This window comes from Syngnathus scovelli, chromosome 12, assembly GCF_024217435.2.
Source record: "Syngnathus scovelli strain Florida chromosome 12, RoL_Ssco_1.2, whole genome shotgun sequence".
In the NCBI taxonomy this organism is placed as follows: domain Eukaryota; kingdom Metazoa; phylum Chordata; class Actinopteri; order Syngnathiformes; family Syngnathidae; genus Syngnathus; species Syngnathus scovelli.
Window position 1 is genome coordinate 479,950 of NC_090858.1, and position 18,610 is coordinate 498,559.

Below are 18,610 nucleotides of genomic sequence, written 5' to 3' on the forward strand. Positions count from 1 at the left end.
GAAGGCCTTTCAGATAGCAAAAGGCGTGCGTATACAGTGAAGACTTTTAAAACATAATAAAAAGGCAGCAACACCAACATGTATACACACGCAAAGAATGTGCAGCTTCCTCAGTTCCCCGAAGCTGTTCACCTGTGACTTTCCTCACCTGCCTCCGTCCTCTAGTCAAAGTCAAAGTCTACACCAACAACTGTAACTTAGCACAGGCGGAAGAATGTGCAAGAGCACACCGAAAAGTCCGATGAGTTCACATGCCCACAGGAAGAAAGGGAGCAAGGAAGCAAGGAAGGAAGGGGAAAAAAGAAATGACTTATGACCCTAACCCTAACATTTCTATTGTCTTTTCTCACCATTCTCCTCCTCAAACAATCTTCATTTCTTTCACAATTTGTTTAGGAGGTGAGGTGAGGTGCCTCGCCTCCCCTCCCCTCCCCTCGCCTCGCCTCGCCTCGCTTCCAAAAGTGTCTCTCTTCAAAGCTCAGGAGCAATTCACTTGTCTTGGAAAGAAGGACCCTCCCACTCAGTTCCATTTTGAACATTTTGGAGGAGCATAAATCAGAGCTTACCTACCTGTTGGTTTGGAAGGGGCTGGTTTGCTCAAGGGTGCAGCCGCTGGCTGGCAGGCAGGCAGGCAGGCAGGCAGGCAGGCAGGCAGGCAGGCAGGCAGCCAGGCAGGCAGCAACAACTTTCAACAACTTTCAACTGGAGATGGCTTCAAGAATGAGCACTTTGAAAGCATGCAAAGAACCATTTGGTAAGTGGCACGGATCACAAATGCACATGGTTGGGAAAAGCTGCTTTATTAAATGGACAAGAGTTAAGATAAGCATTTCTAGTCTCAATGGGGACATTTTCGGACGTGTAAAGTCACACTGCTCGTACGTTCTTGAACGGGCTCAAGCCCTTTTTGTCATGTCTCGGCATGATACACGGATTGTGTATTTAACAGGGACATCTTATCCTGCTAATGTTGTGTTGAAGCACTCATGCTGACATATATGACACTTTGAGCAAAAGCTATTTTCACACGTGAAGCATATTTTCCGTAGGATGGAACAGATTCATGGCATTTTCATTTGTTACAACGGGCAAAGAGGATTCAAGATAGGAGTCATTTGAACTCCAGCTCGCTCGCTCGCTCGCTCGCTCGGGCCTGGAGACTTAGGGTTAGCCCAGACTCGGACTTCACTTGAATAAAAAAGCGTAACGGCGAGCACAATTTGAGCAAACCTTTGTGTGTTTGGAAGCAGAAAGAATCATCTCGGAGCCGGTGGAGGACACGGACACCACCACCACCTTTGTGACACAGTTTGTGAGTACCTTTTTCATTTTCATTCTCTACTCGAAGCTTTCTTGTTCGGTTTATGCGCATGGAAATGCGCTTCTTTGCGCTGACATGCACTACTGTAAAACGACTGCAAGCACACGAGGGCCGAGTGAGGAACAAGTTCCAGCATGCTGCCTTTGCGCAGTCCCATTATGTGTGTCGGGCTGCATTTTAGGCTTCCACAAAAGGGCTCTTTATTTTTAGCTGCTTTCATTTTTCTATTATTAACTGGTCTTTCCTTTTTTCTGTCACAGTCTTTAGGAGCCAATCGCCCGGTGCAAGTGACTGATCCTAACGGTAAGTACTACGTCATGCAACACAACGCTCCGTCCGGTCATGGGAAACTTGTTGACCTCCAATCTATTGGGATGCTGAAGCTGGCTCATGGCAAATAAGTATTTTAGAGTCATCATACGTATTTCGAGCATTTTCCATTCGTGGGTCCATGACAAAGCGGTGACTTGGGGCCACATTCCGGAACGGTCGGCAAAGGTCACAGCAGCACGGCTCAGTGCTAATCAGGAGCAAATTCTCCCGTCGTCTTTGTCATCTTTCTAATAGCGTTTTCTGACTTCCTGCCTCACCCATTCTGTTGTGTGAAACGTGATACCGCTAGAGTGGTGGCGGCGGCATCTCAACGGAGGAGAAGTCACAAGATTCTCATCCTGGATGAGAGACCAACATAAACAAATAAATATATATATATACACACTATATATATACTACGTGTATATATATATATATGAATCAAATGAGCTGCTTTGGATATCAACCGCGGAAAGCGTGGGCAGCGGAAAATGCTGAAATCCAGTGTTTAATAAGAAGTGTGTTGGCCAGATGCTGTGACACTCCACCTGAGCTCCATGCCCTCTGGATACTTGAAACTCTCGGACAGAATAAGGCAGGTCGGTATTACTGAATGCTTTGCATCATAAGCGATCTTTCACCCATTTAGTTCCACTCCACAGGAAAGTTGCAAAAGTGCCTTTCCGGTTTGACGCCATGATTTCTATTGTCACCCGGTGGCAGAACAGTAAAGAGCACTTAACACACGGAGTAAGTAGCCCGCCACCATTTGTTGGGTGAACGTAATCAAATCATGGAGAGAAATGTTCTACATCAATTCTACTGAAATGAATAACGTTCATCGAAATGCACTTAAGGCCTATATCATTTACGACCTGGCTACATGTTTTGAAACGATGTCAACAATAGGGCATGAAGGAGACGATAATACGTATCTGTGTGAATCGTTTGTATCGACTGTGTTTTTGGTCACAGCCAGAAAAAGAATGTACCTGCCCAACGTCGACGTCAGCGGGTACGGAGCAGCCCAAAGAAGTCCAACTACAGCTCAAGATCCCTTGTGAAAGGTGCTGGCGTCCTGCACCTCCTCCCAAGATCAGCGACCTCCTGAATGACAAAGATCTTCTGGACTCATTGCGACTCAAGCTGGACCCCAACCACTGCACTGTGAAAAACTGGAAGAACTTTGCCAGCCGCTGGGGGATGAGCTACGACGAGCTGGCCCTGCTGGAGTACCGGAGCCAAGGTTCTCTGTCCCACAGCCCCACCCAGGAGTTCCTGCTGCGTTACAACCAGAAACCCGTCAGCGAGCTCACCCAACTGTGTCGCTTTTACCAGCGGATGGACGTGCTGCGATTGTTGCAGAGCTGGATGGAAAAGGATTGGCCGTCACGCTGGCAGCAATCTCATTAATTCCCTTTGGCCCTGCCTGTTTGTTCTTTCTCATCTGGAAATTGTTTACAATGACATGGGTGTCGCGTGAATCGTCCCAATATTGTTCCAAACAACCATCCGCCTACTTCAAGTTGGAAAAAAAAAAAAAAAAACACGATTGCGGTCATCATCACTCAATGCATCTTTGAATACATATATATATATATATATATACTGGTGTTTTTATTCAATCACATTCATTCACAGTTACTTCATTAAAAGGAAAAGGTTACTTGTTGAAAGGGAAACGGTGAAGTGGCCAAAAAGGCAGTACACAAGCAAGGTATCACATTTGTAGATGGAGCTTTGTCAAAAGACACAAATCCATACGCGCTGTATATAAATAAGAGGGGGGATATGCACATGGTTTTGAGACACTGCACTTTTCATTTCCATCTGAACTCTAGACCTCCAGTCCCAGCATGTTGGAGAGGCTTAACGATATTTTGTTACTTTCGTCCGCTTCGTGGGCTAGCCTCGTAGGCTGGATCAAGCCCAGCGGGTACTGGGGCTCTTCCACTTTCAAAGTCCCTCCTGGAACTAAACTGGAGTCGACTGCATCTCCAGCCTGCAGGCTGACGCTTTTCTCCTCTGTCGGTGAGGTGTTTGACGACGGGGCTTTTTCCATTGCCATTCTCAACCTCTCCATGACGTCTACCCTTTCTCCATTTCTCGATGGTGCGTTCCGGACCGGTAAACGGATCCCTTTGCTGACTATATAATCCTTGGCCTCGTGGTCAGATCGTGACAGGTTAAAGATATCGGGAGTTTCTTTCTTGGTCTCGATGCAATTTCTGGGCAAGGTGTGCACTCGGAATTTGGGAGCATCCGCTTCGCCGTTGCTTCCGTGCTCAGTGTCCAGCGAGTTGGATCGAAATCCCCATTTGAAGGGCCACTTAAATTTACTTTTGGGAGAACCTTTGATTTCAGCATCTCCAGCTCTGATGGCTATGTCAGGACCGTCGGTGCTCATTTCAGGGGAAGGCATGTCGCCGTCAAGCGACAGCTTTGGACTGAGGCTTTTACTTTTGGATCCTGAGAAACTTAGTTTTGGAACCTTAAAATGTGGCAATTTGGGTTTTTCAAGACCCGTGTCTACCTTTGGAGCTTCCACGTCTACTTCCGCTCCTTTCATCTTCCCTTCAAACTTTGGAGCACTTAAATCTACTGTCGGAACAGATACGTTTGCATCTGCTTTCGGCGGACCTAGGTCCACCCGGGGTGTGTCCAGTCCAGCCTGAAGTGAGGGATGAACACTGGGAAGTTCAACACCAGGGCTTGAAAGATCCAGCTTTGGAAGCTTATAATGAGGCAAGGTAAAGTCCCCCCTCTGGGAATCCAAGCCTACGACTGGGCTTTTGAACTGCGCATCTGGGCCTTTAAGCTCCGCACTCGGCAAGTCGATACCCGCATCTGGTACGTGACTATCGAGCCCGACGTCAGGTGCTTCCAAGGTAGCGTTTGGCAATTCCACATGGACATTTCCAAGGCCCAGGTCCGGCTTTTTCATGTCGCCATCGGGCACTGTGGGCAGATGCAGGCTGGGTCCCTTGACGTCTGTTTGGGGCAGGTTCATGTCCAGCCCCGAGTTTGGCGTTTGAGGGCCAGAAAGATTCAACCGTGGTAATCCGAAATCAGCATTGGCGAGATGTGCACCGTTTAAATCTGTTTCAGGGAGACTTGCATTTGGAGCAGCAGCAAAAGCACCGTCAATGTTGGGAGCAGAAATATTCAAGTCTGCTGGATTTATAGCGATAGGAGCCACATGGAGCTGTGGACCCTTGACATTCGCATCAATATCGACATCAGGTTTTCCAACCTTTGACAATGTTGGCAATTTGAGTTTGGGAAACTTGAAATGCCCGCTCGAAAGTTCCGGAGACTGCAGATTGACATCAGGTGTATCAAGACTGCCTCCAAGCTTTGGTGTCGACAAGGACAGATCAGGTGCATTTAGATCGACTTTGGGCGTATCTACGTCTAAATTAGGAACATCAACATTGGCGTCAATATTTGGGGAGCCTTTGACTTTTGGCCATTTTGGCATTTTCATTTTTGGGAACTTCACTTTGCCATCAATTGGGTCAATGTTTGGAGCAGACGTGTGGAGATCTAAACTCGGGCCGCTGATATTAGCCTTTGGCGTGCTGAAATTGAGGTCTGGAGCTTGCATTTTTGGCGAAAGATCAACATCTGGTGTCGTTAAATTGACATCAGGTGTCTTGAGATCCACGTCCGGCACCTCGATCTCTCCGTCAACATCAGCTTTTAGACCCATCAGCGTACCAAACTTGGGTTTCTTGATCCATTTGAATTTTCCAGATGGCGCATGACCGTTGATGTCTAAATCGGGTCCATTCAATTCAGCAGTTTTTAGTTTTAGATCCGGTGCGGTCAGCTCACCGTCAAACTTTGGAGAGGTGAGACTCAGGTCGGGTGTAGAAGCACCAGCATCCAAATCTGGACCATTAACCTTTGGCGCCGACAGAGACCATTTTGGTTTTTTTAGGGTGGGCCATTTGATTTTTCCAGATGCATCGACATCAGGCACTTTAACGTCAGCTTTAGGTAAATTCAGATCGGGGGCCAGAAGCGATGGCTGCGAAGTAGAAAGTTTAAGGTCAGGGGCTTTCATATCAGCGTCAAGATCAACACTTGGGGTTTTCACCTTGGGTCCGGCAAGCCGAAACTTTTTCAGAGTCGGGAACCTGATTTTACCTGATGGAGCATCAACGTCCACACTTGGTGCATTGGCGTCTAAACCAGGTTTGGGTGAATTCAGGTCAACTCCTGGTGCACTCATACTACCATCAAGGCCAATGTCTGGTGTGCTCACATCTGTGTCCAGTTTACCATCAGGTACTTTGGGTCTCTTTAACTTCAGGTGCCAGTTTTTTTTCACCGATGGAGCATCAAGGCCAACGTGTGGCGTCTCGACATCTAAACTGGGACCTTTGAAGGCGGCTTTTGGGAGGTCCACTTGAGCATTCATGCCACTTTCAAGCTTTGGACTTGACACATGCACATCAGGTTGGTGTATGTCGAAGTCGGCCTTTGGGCCTTTGAGTTTGGGTTTCTTCCATTTAGAATGAGGCCAGACAAATTTACCGGAGAGTCCATCGAGATGCGGCTGTTGAATGTCGAAATCCGGGCCTTTAAGGTCAGCATTCGGTGCATGTAATGCACCCTCCACTTGGGGGACTGGTGCATCTAAGTCTAGATCAGTTTTGGCACCATGAAGCTTGGGCTTCTTCAGCTTCCACTTTTGGTGTGGCCGCTTGAAAGCATCTGACGATACACCAATGTCAGCGTTTGGGGTTCCCAAGTTAACAGCAGGAGCATTTAGATCCACTTTTGGTCCATTCACATCTACATTTGTTCCATTCATGTCTAAATTGGGTGAAGAGAGCTGAAGGCCCTTTGTTCCTCCATTAACAGAGGGAAGCTTTAGACCACCATCTACTTGTGGTATTTTGACCGCAGGTACATCAAATTTTGGCATTGTAAAGTGCGGAGCTTTGTAATGGAGGTTACCTGCCTCGACTTGTGCTTTGTCCGTATCAAGTGAAGCAGCACTGTGATTGTTGAGCTGGGGAGTGGCCAAAGTGACTTTGGGTGCTGTGAGGGTGCCGTCAAGATCTGCACCGACCTTTGCAGGGGAGGATAGCGTAAAGCCAGCCCCGGCCCCAGCCCCAGCCCCAGCATCAGCCCCAGCCCCAGCACCAGCCCCAGCCCCAGCCCCAGCACCAGCATCAGCATCAGCTGACGGTGCAGTGAGATTCACATTGGGAACCTCATTGAATTTACTCCCAATGGTCTGAGAGGCATGTAACTTTGCTCTCATGCTATCAAGAGAAGAAAGATGGTTCTCAGCTGATGATGTAGACAGATTGCTCTTGACGGAGTCACCACTGAGCATCTGTTGATTCAACAGAAAAGAAATACAATTATTTTCCGACGTTCCGTGTCAAACAAACAGCAATTGTGGCAAATAACGTCTTTTCTTGGCATAACTGTTTTGCTAATGAAGGTCTTCATTTGAGGAGCAACTGTCTGGATATGAGAAGCAACACTTTTGCAGGTTAAACCCAGAGACCTGAAGCAGGGCTTTTATTTAACAATACAAATACAACAATGTAATGAATGAACAACTGGAGTTCTTTTTTATATCAGCGACAATTTTTCAATGAAAAATTCAGGAGACATATCATGGAAAACCCACTTTTTTTTTTTTAACAAAAATGAAATGCCACCTACTAGCTCATTGATTACAAGGGCTACATTTCAATTATTAGCAAGAATACAGGATGCTATTGTGTAACTGAATAGATCACCTAGTTTACGTACTGACTTCCAATCGAAATGAGAAGATTTACCTCCGGTGGGCCTTGAAGGCCTAATCCCTCGGAGCTGAGGCTGGCATCGGCGCTGAGCTCCTTCTTTGTCACCACCTTCATGTTGTTGCCATATGGCTGCAGTGCTCTCAGGATGTTCTGCACTTCATTTTGGCTGAGGTGATCAAGGTGTATGGTGGCTGCGACCACATCTTCCCCTGAAAGAAATTGAAAAGTCGTCTCAAATCCTTCAAGCGGGTTCCGTGAACGTCCGGATTAACATTTGCCGACTGGTTTACCTGTCTGCGCAGCGCTGGATCCGACAAACGCGCCGTCTGGGATCCCTCCGATGAGCGCTCCTCGCCCAGCGTTCTCCACCAGCAGGCTTTCGGAAAAGCCACTCATGCTGTCTGCGCTCTTGGTGACAAATGAACGGACAGTGAGACTTTTTTCCGAGATTCAAACGTAGCAATGTTCACCGTCGGATTATCCGAGTCTGTTCCTGTTCCTCACCATGATGTCTTAGGTGTGTTTAGAAAGACATGCCCGGAAGCTGCTCTGCAGATGTAGCTCTGAAAAACAGAGTAGAGAACCAACAACAATATAAATACCAGTTGCATAAAATGGATTCAAAAGTACTAGTCAAGCGTTCGACTGTGTGCTGGTCCTCTACCAGAATAATTCATAGACAAAAATGTGGAGATCAAGACAAGAAGAAGTACAGGTTAACAAATTCTGTACCTAATGTACGTGTATCAAACAATGAGTGGATACGATCCGATTTCATAACGACATACGTAGCTCCTGGACAGATTTTTTTATGACAATGATATAGAATTGTCTAAATACGTGTGCAATGTCCATGCATCAGTTCAAAGAAAGCCAATGAGCACTGTTGGAAATAAGGACTCATCCCATTTTGCTTGTGCGTGGTCAGCGTTCCTAAGCCGAGGCACCGAAACAACAACAGCAGCCGCCGCCGCCAACACCGCACCTCAAGAATCTGAGGCCTTCCTTTGGAGGAGAATGCATGCATGTGGACCAGTCGGTTCACATTCCCCCATGCGCATGCCGCACTGATCCACACGTGCATTCCGCCACATAACAGTGGGTCTGTATGTTTGTCAACCACACCCGAAACCCCCCTCCCCCCCCCCATGTAAACTCAACAAGGTACATTGCAACATCCGTCGAGAAAAAGGGGCAAAAGATGTCACAAAAGCAACAAATATTTGAGCTTGTCACACGTCACAGCAATTGCTGAAATCTATCAGTTGTATAAAAGATTATAAATCTGCCAAAAATGAATAAGATCAATGTATTTAGAACGATAGAGCATAGCAGGCATACAGCAGAAAATATTAAACATTCAAATATTGTCAGTCGTCGAATGTTTCTGTTCTTGTGCATTTGCACATTTTCAGTGACTGCACTGAAAAAAAAGTGTATACGCACACACACACACACACACACACACACACACACACACATATATATATATATGTATAGACATACATACGTATATCCAACGATGACGACAATTCAGCACGTGTACAAAAGCAATAGAGCCTTGAATGACATAATGTGCATCAAATGCCTCTTAACAATGAAGTCATGATGGGATTCCTTTGAGCTAATCTGTGCACTCACTGTGTACTGCTTCCTGGGACGCCTCCACCAAAGGAAAGCCCAGCGAGCTCGGTCTCCTCTTCAACGTGTCGAGTCTGCTCTGTCACAAGGATGGGAAGAATCTGCCAGTTAAATGCCTACAAGCTGGATGACAACCAGGAGAACAGGTTGGGCTGCACCAGTAATGCCTCTCTCTCCTTATGCCCCCTGTGCCATTGCAACACACGCGTGCACGCACGCACGCACGCACACACCTCATTCGACAAGCATGTTGGAGAGAGCCAAACGCAGGCCTTTCGGCAGTCGAAACCAGACGAGAAGCACCCAGAGAAAAAGCCATTGCAGAGAGAAACACACCACTCCTTTGGAACTGGACCGACCAGGTTTAGGGAGAATGACACAAACCCTTCTTTCTCCTTGCATCAATAGCTTTCTCAACAATACCTTTGTGACATTTTGGCTGCCTCAATGTGACTGCCGTTGTGTTTTTACTGCATAGCAAAGCTTCAATCCCCTTATTAGGTTTATTTCCAAGGAGTGGCGGTACAGCATACCCTTTAGAAAGGTCTTCAAAATACCAAGATAACTGACGTGACAATCATCCACTATGTCATGTAGTATCTGTCCGTCCTTCCATCTCCTATATGCATGTACACGAAACCAAGTCGTTTGAACCCAAGAGTGACGAGTGAATTATGTTTGGGTAGACAAACACCAGAAATCTTTAATCAACACAACTAGGAACCGTTTGAAACGAAGGAAATCAACGCATACGTGTCTCCTTTCTAAAGCTCCAAGTTAGCATTTGTCCTATTGACTTGCATGCGCACGCACGCAGTTGACTTCTGCAATCCACACAGTTACTTTGACAATAGTAAGCTTTTCTTGCTAAGATGCACATTAAGCTCAAGAGTGTGAGTCACTACCCTGCCCAGCTGACAAATGAACGGGTTACAATGCAACGAGTGGAGACGGGCGGAGGCCTTGGGCTCGCTAGAAACGACAGCTGACTCAAGTCACAGCAAGGATAGGATACGGATCATTTTTTCATGTCCAAAAAGAACGAATGACGCCTTTTTGCATTTGTACTTGTAGGACGGCAATGTAACAATATCGGTCGGACGTGTTTTGTCTTGTAGCTCCTAGTATCACATTTCATCTGATTGAACACTTCATTTGGAGTCAACCCTTGAATATAAAGGTGTCATCGGCCTTATTGGAAGCAAACAAGCTTTTGCGTGTGGGAGGGGCGCTCGTCTTGGCATGTGCACAACAGGCTATGTAAATGATGTTGAGCAATTTGTGCGTTCAGTTTCTGCCCTTCGAGTCCTCATTCGGATGACGTGATTTCAGAAGGTTCGCTATCTTCAGAATGTGACCAATCCGCTCAGATAGTCGGGACTGGGGAATGCGTCTGAAATATTGGCTAAAAGTCAAAGAACATAGCATGGTGGGAAGGGATTGCTATGCCTTCATTAAAATGTCGAAATGATTCTGCATGGACCACAATTGAACTGTTCTGGTTCTGCTCTTCTAAGCTTCGTTTGTGCGCAGAAAGATTAGAAATGACGTTTGCAACCCAAGAGAAAGAAGCTATTTGTGCTTGGGGTGTGCTTGTGCTTCATTTACATTGTCACCTCTTGCAACGGTTTGACGCGTGAGCGTAAACAAATGAAGCCTGCTAAGATGAGAAGTAAAATACCTCGGAACAAACAGTAGCGTATGTATGCTGACAATTTGTCTCTTGGAATGTGTGCAGTGGAGCAGTGCGCAACAAACAGGGTCAGCACACTGTCACCGCAAAATGTTACATTTACTACATTCGTTGTTAAACCGGAACTTGGTCTATGTCATTATGTTGCTGCTCAAAATAGGATGACAAATGAATCAAGATTCAATTCGGTTCTCTGGTCTGTGCTTTTTGTCTGTCACTTTGCAGTGAGGACCGACACTGCCTTGGCCACAGCACATGACAGAAAAGCACCTAACTTTGGAACCTCCAGGCAATTGTCATTTGGTCCCGCCTCCTGGCCAGCATCAGCGTTTATAGAAAGGAAGCCAGTGTAGGTACCTGAAAAAGATCCCAGGTAGAACCTGCAAATCTCACAGAGAAAGATCAGAGCTAAAATCGGACTTTTTTGGTCAGACTTTTAACATACCCTGAAGACAAGCCCTTTCATTGGACAATGAAAGCATGTCGAGGATTACATAGTCGCTGCTGCTGCTGCTGCTGCTGCTTGCTTGGCTCTTTTGGAGTCAAGTGTTTAATTAGTAAGCGCTAAGGAGAAGGTCTACTTAGCGTAATCTTATGTAATAGGCCAGCATAAAGCAGCACGAGGAGTTCATTTGTGTAACTGTCACCAACATCCTGAATTACAAGTCAAAGAGATTTGTTTGCCACTTTAAGATGAGCTTCAGAACATCCCAATGTAGCTACGTATGTGGCACGAAGCAATAGGCTTTTGCAAAACATATTTTCTCTTGATTTTTATTGTTTTCAATTTAAATATAGTACTACCTATGAATAATATATTTAAATATATATAAACATACGTATATATATATATATATATCAAATGAAAATGATATACGTATATATTAAATGATCCATATAGCCCCACTCAAGCTGTGATTTTACACAAAATCTAAACCGCATTCTTAAAATAATTGACAAATTCCTCAGACATTAGCGATACAGATTCAGTGATGCACGCCATGTACTTGGCGAACGTATCCGGAGTGTCGAATAGGCGGAAGTTGTCAAATTTGAGTCAAGCCGCGTGTTCACAAGGGAATGCTGTGAAACAACATTCTTTGCAGATTCTTTTACAGAACAGACTGTTTGTGTGGCTGAAATTCATTCAAGAGTTCAGGATTAAACTCAGCCCTTTCTCCAATGAGAGAAAAAGGGGATTTCAACACTCGTGTGCCACCGGTGGCCCAAAACGTAGCCGTTAGCATGGAGAAAGACCTCGTTCGCTCCACGCAAAGCCGCGACGGAACGGACGCAACTGTCAGATTTAAGGCTTACGCGCAGCTATAGGTTGTGTTATTGATCGACACAACTAGCAATTTGCATGAAGAAATAAAAGGAACAACTTGAAAGCAAAGTACAGTTGAAGACGGAGAAGAGAAATCATCTCAAATTGGTTTGCAGGCTAAAGCCATCGATGAGGCAGGCCCCTGGGACTTGCGCAACACCAAGTCAGGCTGGTTCCAAAGAGACAAAAGCATGGCTGGTATTTGGATAAGCTCAAGAATGTTGCCCCATAGAATAACCACTGTTATAAAATCCACTCAGTACGCATCAGTCTTCTTTAACGACACATGATGCAAGTGTTGGACATAAAAGGTGAAGGCACTTTAGTTGTCACATCACAACCGACGTTTATAGGGAACCGATGCAAACGCAGTAGCAAAGTCCAAATGATGCCTTCACGACAAATTCACGACGCTTTTCCACATCCATTTAGGAGAACGACTGTTGCCTCAACAAATAATGTGTGTTGTCGTGTGCCAATTTAAAAAGCACTAGCTTCTGTCTTTTCAGCAATTACGAGCCGTGATAGACAAGTTTATTTGCACAGATATTTTGCATGATAGAATCACGGAAGAAAAAAAAATAATAAAGAAAAAAGTCCCATCGAATGGATCTCTAACCATATGTACTACATTATAGCGCTACTTTTTGTAGAAGCAAAATGATCCGTATCATGTCAAGTCACACAGATCATTGAGCAGAAAATGAAAAGAGATGTTGGTGTATATACGCCTTTGCTTGCTCTTCCCATGACCACAAACTAATGAGCGCAACTCATGCTCACTTGTTGTGTACTGTAATTAGTACTGGCACAAAACCAAGGCGACAGACAGAAAGGAGGAAGAAACTTTCCATGTCGGAAACTATAGACCGCTTGAACGTTGCTACCAAAATTAGTCTGCATTAGAAAAAAAAGTGCCAGACAGGTTTAATGGTGACTCGCAAAGAAAAGACTTTGAACACTTGCACAGTGTCATTGGATCAATTAAATGTGGGCATGGTAGCATTTGGTAGGTGAGTACTTTTTTGGGCACCTCCTCCCTGTACTTGTTAGGTTAGGGTTAGGTTCATTCAGGAGTCCAAATGGCGAGATACTTGGTACAAAATGGAACACAAAATGGTAAAGCCGTGTCCTATTTCACAGCAACTCCAATACGACTTGATATCACAGAGCCGAGCCGAGCCAAACAATAACGTCTCCGCTGAGATTATTGAAGACTTGAAATCCTTGTCAGCAGCACAATCTAGTGCATGCACGGAGGACGACCATTTTCAGTCAATACTCAAACAAGCTCACGTTCACTTCGACCATCTCGTATCGGCAATTAACTAGCCAACAAATTGACTTGAAGGCCAAACATCGGGTCTCCTTTCTTGCAAGATGTCGTCACCTTTTGGGTATTCCTAAAAACACAGCAACAGAAAGTTCATCACAACCACCATCAGTCAAACAACGGCAGTTGACACAAATGGAGATTCGTTCGTTCATCTCTCCATTTAATGAACGATCAATTTGGCTTCCAAGGGTTCAAATACAATCAAATCAGTTTTGCTTTCTAAAACTATGGAAAATGCTTTCAACAACATCATCATCATCTTTTGAAGACGCCCAATACCTTTGGAAGCTGTAATTCTCCCACAGACTGCGGATGGTGGTGGACTGGGAACTTGGCTTGTTTTCATTGTTTGCGGAGGATTTCTTCCTCAATCCACTGGCCCTCGCTGGGCCCAATGCTTGCACCTTGGTGGCGCCGTTGCTCAACTTGGGCTTTGGCAGACCTGCACCCTGGTGTGACAAAATGCAAAAACAAAGAGGGCTGAGGGTGGACAGCGCAGCATCTCGGATGCCCTTCTAACTTTTCCTTTTGGAACGCAAATTGAAAGCTCTGAAGCATTTTCAAAGGCAAATTCAAGTGACTACATGGTCACCCAGCGCAGACAACAAAAGACAAGTTGCTGCATTAAGGAGCTCCGGGCTAGCGCTCGAGCCGCCGTCTTCCATTCGTGATGATAGGCCGGATGTGGCCCCGGGGCCTACACTTTGACACATGTGATTTGCAGTCTTTCTTGGAATGTGGGAGGAATCCATAGCCAACGAAAAGCAAGGCACACAAAGAGAACACGCAGGACCAATTCAAAACCTGAATCTCAGAGCTGTGAAGCAGATGTGCCAACTTGTCTTTCATCGTGACCGCTCTGACCTCAAACCGTTTTTTGGGGGGTGATTCGCAGAACGGAAGACCTCGGTTGTGAACCGAGGACCCCGTGAAATTCTCACTTCTCATATACGGTGCTGTGAATCAATGAACCCACCTTTAATTGTAGCGTTCCAAACGTACTACTGGCGTTGCTTGAGCGCGTGGGAGTCTGCTGGGACTCTTTTGAATCCATTCCCTAAGACAACAGGAAATAGGGTTCACTGTCAGGCACAAAATGGTGCGAGAATGTAGCGATTGGTACAAACTTACAGGCACAGAACGGAAGGGCTTGGGGCCACAGTCGGCTCTTTGGTCTTTGTAGGATGACGCGAGGGAAGGCTGGGATTGAGAAAAATAGCCGCTGTCCTGGGAAGGAGGAGAGCCTTGGAGCTTTTCCTCCCCTTTGGGAATAGAGGATTTGGCGGACGTGTCCTTCTTGTACTGAAAGTGCTGCAGGGCAGCCAGGCCTGAACTCCGTTTGAGTGTCTGTGATTGATCAGTGAAGGGCAAAGTGTCTGACCAGTTAAACAGCCTGAGCCCCTGACTGCCCGAATGAGGTGGGCTGGGCGTTTCCACAGACAGGGCTTCTGGGCCTTCTGAGCAGTCGGGATCGGCCGTAGGGCTCGGCTCTTTGGACTCTGCACTATGAGCGAAACCCATGTCAGCAGATTCCTTTAGGTTGCTGGCAGCTGGACTGGAACGGCTGAAGAATCTACGTGCAAGGGAGATAAAGGGAGATTTGATCTTGCTCTATGTGTCAACAAAAATTCCAGTCCCTGTTTTTAAGAAAATGGGGTCATCAGCAGAGCTGCTTTTACGCATTTCAGTTCAACCCATTCAAGGCTCAATCACCTGCTGGTTACAACCTGGTCCTGGTCCTGGTCCTGGCCCTGGCCCTGGACATCCTGGTTCCTCCTCTGCGGGACTGTGGCAAAGCGGTTGCGTGGCCGCGGCTGAGCCATGGCTGTTGACTTGACCGTTTCTGGCTGCATGTCTGACTTGAATCGCTTCACAGCGGAGGAATACTGCCGCAGCACATCTTGATCTGATAGACTGCTGTCTGCGGCAGGGAAAAGAAGGTGCAAATATTATAGAAATACTATTATCCACAGCCATTCGGTCAATGCTCTGGAATGACAGAAATGTCAGCTTGACGGCGGGACTGCCTCACCTTGTGGCGGTCTCTTCACTTGCACACTTGTGCAGGGAAGCCTGACTGGGGTCAGGCTGATGATTCTCTCCTTCCCCCTGGTGGATGGAGGAGGCCTGTCAGGCCTGTCAGGGGAGGCGGCGGGCTGGGCCGCTCCAACCCACGTGGCTTTGATGCTTCTACTCCAAATACTGAGGCCAGCGGGCCTGGGGACGCTGCTCTCATTCCAGCTGCGACTTCGGCGCTTGGCTGGCTGGGGAGAGATTTGGCCGTTATTTTGGAGGAAACTGGGTACTTGTGTCCTCATTCTTAAAAACAAACAACGCGCGACGGGGGTTGAAATCAACGGCCCCTTTGTGTTGAAAATCATTGTGGTGTTGACTTGGTCAGCCATTTGATTGATCATGAGAAAAGCTGCATCAGATACGTACCGGTGTCATGGGATTGTCTGGGTTGAAGTCATCAATCTTCTCCATTGTGTTGATGTCAAGGTTCCCTAAGGCCATCTGCAAGGCCGTGCCCTCTCCGATAGGCCTACAGCCAATCCAGTTAAGGGCCGTCCGTCCCCGTGCGGTCCAGGTGCGAGACAACTATTCAATCAACCGTGTAGGATACGCTCCAGCATAGCTGAGAGTGGCCGGGTCGATGTCCTCTTCATACGGGTTGAGGGGGACCATCTTCCTGCTGACCGGATCAAAAACCAGCTGGTAAAGGAACGTCTGATTGGCCCGGACAAATCCGTCCATGTACTCTTCAGGGACGACTAGATCCATCTTTAGGTACTGGCCCATCTTCTTGATCACCTGACACCAAAATGCAAAACACGTCATGCTAATAATAATGCCGTTTGCCATCAGCACTTAGCAGAAGGATTGAAAAGGGTTATCGCACCTTTCGGATATCAGAGTCTTTTGCCAGTCTCAGCAGCTTGCAGGCCTTGCCCAGGCCAATCCCATGCAGAGAGGCCAGGTAGTCACAGCCGGAGAGGATGCACATGTAGCGAAACTTTTCCTCCGTAAAAACGTTGCCCAGAGAGCGACATCGACCGAGGTTGCGCTGGTCGATCTCCAGGCCGTTTCCGTGCTTGTCCATTTTTAGGATCACCTGCATTGTGTGTCGGAATTAGGATGACATCTGGCAAGTCACACATTGACCCTCATTCATTTTTTTTCAGATACCCTTTGACAGCCAAAGGCCAGAAGATCAGAATCTTCCGTGATGACCGCGTGAGCCAAACCGCACTTGGTCAGGTAGGCCAGTTGGGCATCGGCTTCGTACGGGGCCACCAGACAGTCGACTCCCCTCGCCCTTGCAGCCTTGGAAAAGAAAACACGTAGCAAAAATCCAACTTTTCCTGTTCAACTGTGAATGACAATAGGTGCCAATTTGGAGCAACGCAGGAACACAAGACCGAGTCGGTCGGGGCACCTTAATCACGTGATGAGCCATGGCTGGAGTGATGTTGACGCAGCGGGTAAAACAATCTCTGGCCTCGGAAAGCTTGCCATCTCGTAGCAGCTGCCGGCCTTTTTGAAGGTTTACTTCTCGACGCCTGGAGCGCACGTCAAGGTATGCGCAGTTATGATGCAAATGCTGTCAAATGTATCAATTCTCTATTCATGCGCTTGCAAAGTTGCAACTCACTCTCTGCGAGCCTTTTCCACTTCTCGTTTAGAAGGTAGATTGCGTCCGTCGAATACAAGAATTGGTTTGACGTTGAAGGTAAGCAGCATGTCTACATACTTCATACAGAAGCGTACATACCTAGGAGTGGGCGTATTCCAAACCAAAATCAATCAATCAATCGCGCAGGTCCTCAAATATGCTGAAGATTTAACAAGAAGTAGATTTTCGAATGCACTTACTGATCAGTTGGCTCTCCTTTGGCGAGCTTCTCGGCACATGAAAAGGCTCCTTTATGGAGCCAGCAGTACGTGTCTACAGCTACCGTCTGGCCTTTGTATTTCTTCACGCTGATTGGCTCCCCTGCATCTTTGAGGAACTGCAGCAGGCCGGGGATGCCCATCTTTGGAAGTCACACGGAAACACCAAGTACAAATAATTAGGGCTGCAAAGAAAGATTCTTGCCTGAAAATGTACATTAAACTCGGGAATTTCGCAAATACAGTGTCACCTGTCATGCTTTTCGTGGGGCAGAGGAACTGTGAGTCATTGTGAAAATCTGCGCATAATAGATGCAAAACTGCCAATTACGCCACAAGCAAAGCACTACTTTTGTCCAACTCAAACGCCTCAGCTCACTTCGGCTAAGAATCCACACGATGGCGCCAAAAGCGTATATTCATTTAATTTGGTCAGCAAATAACAGAGAAGAGGTTCTGGGGAAAAAAAAAAATGAAACTAGGTGAGTTCACGTTTCCCTTCCATGTTTTGTGGAAAACGCATATTTGTATATTGGATGTTTTTTTTCTCTTCATTCATCAGTCATCGAGGCAAATTGATTTCATTCTTATAATAGCCATACTTTACTGCTTTCTCTCTGGATTAAGAAGGCAAAGAAATATCAACTATAATAACATTGAATAATGAAACCCTGTTGGGATTGGTCAAGACCTCGTGAATGGTGTATACGTTGTGGTAATGGTGCTAGTACAATTGCAGTAGTGACCATGCAGCCAGTGAGGCAAACAATTTCCAGCCTCGCTTCGAGATGCGTGCAAACGGGATCGTCGGTATAGCAAGATGCAGTAATGGCATAGCATTAAAAGCATTTAAAAATAAAGGTTGAACAACAAACATCGGTAATATGCCATTAAGAAGGGAGAGGAATCAACAGTAGGCGCTGTCATGACAGTTTGTTTTTGCTAGCAATTTCAATAGATTACGTGCGTAAGAAAGGCAGTTCGACACAAAGTGCACAGAAAACCTTTTGCAACTGATGAACACATACCTCTTTTCGGTGGTAACTTCTTGCTTTGGTACGTGGCTCTGTGGTTGTTTGAAACGCACAAGGAAAAGACGGGAAGCTCAATTTTAGCGGCAAAAAAAATGACCCAAGTATGGGCAGCGACGATTGGATAAAAAGGAAAGGGGGCGGAGTCACAATATTGCGTAGGAGGTGCGCGCTTACGTCACACGAGTCATGTTTTTTATTTTTTTATTATTACTACTTTATTAATATTGATACAAAACATGGGAACACTTGTTTTTTTCATGGGTTAAATAACGTAT

The 18,610-nt window shown here is 46.3% G+C and overlaps 3 protein-coding genes across 5 annotated transcripts; 1 reads left to right on the top strand and 2 right to left on the bottom strand.

The window, feature by feature from the left end:
• The first annotated feature begins 237 nt into the window (after nt 1–237).
• edaradd (EDAR-associated death domain) lies at nt 238–3,235 on the top strand. 2 transcript variants are annotated; one of them, XM_049735895.2, is made up of 5 exons: nt 238–754; nt 1,248–1,312; nt 1,582–1,624; nt 2,165–2,232; nt 2,609–3,235. In XM_049735895.2, exons 1-5 carry the CDS (start codon nt 709–711, stop codon nt 3,044–3,046), a joined length of 660 nt encoding a protein of 219 aa, XP_049591852.1. In that variant the 5' UTR covers nt 238–708; the 3' UTR covers nt 3,047–3,235. The 2 variants fall into 2 exon arrangements, with proteins under 2 accessions (XP_049591852.1, XP_049591854.1); XM_049735897.2 differs by having other exon boundaries at nt 248–754; nt 1,251–1,312.
• On the bottom strand, nt 3,226–9,193 carry si:ch211-125o16.4 (neuroblast differentiation-associated protein AHNAK). 2 transcript variants are annotated; one of them, XM_049735871.2, is made up of 5 exons: nt 9,052–9,193; nt 7,915–7,973; nt 7,701–7,818; nt 7,444–7,619; nt 3,226–6,986 (listed from the first exon to the last, which is right to left on the bottom strand). In XM_049735871.2, exons 2-5 carry the CDS (start codon nt 7,915–7,917, stop codon nt 3,471–3,473), a joined length of 3,813 nt encoding a protein of 1,270 aa, XP_049591828.1. In that variant the 5' UTR covers nt 7,918–7,973; nt 9,052–9,193; the 3' UTR covers nt 3,226–3,470. The 2 variants fall into 2 exon arrangements, with proteins under 2 accessions (XP_049591828.1, XP_049591829.1); XM_049735872.1 differs by lacking the exon at nt 9,052–9,193 and adding an exon at nt 8,917–8,935.
• A 3,373-nt stretch (nt 9,194–12,566) lies between these two features.
• exo1 (exonuclease 1) lies at nt 12,567–18,431 on the bottom strand. The gene is made up of 14 exons (XM_049735888.1): nt 18,330–18,431; nt 17,284–17,444; nt 17,063–17,182; nt 16,847–16,970; nt 16,597–16,734; nt 16,310–16,522; nt 16,034–16,221; nt 15,850–15,952; nt 15,440–15,671; nt 15,121–15,328; nt 14,539–14,980; nt 14,384–14,464; nt 13,687–13,856; nt 12,567–13,474 (listed from the first exon to the last, which is right to left on the bottom strand). The coding sequence occupies exons 2-14, from the start codon at nt 17,442–17,444 to the stop codon at nt 13,396–13,398; spliced, it is 2,259 nt and encodes a 752-aa protein (XP_049591845.1). The 5' UTR covers nt 18,330–18,431; the 3' UTR covers nt 12,567–13,395.
• Nucleotides 18,432–18,610: the final 179 nt, after the last annotated feature.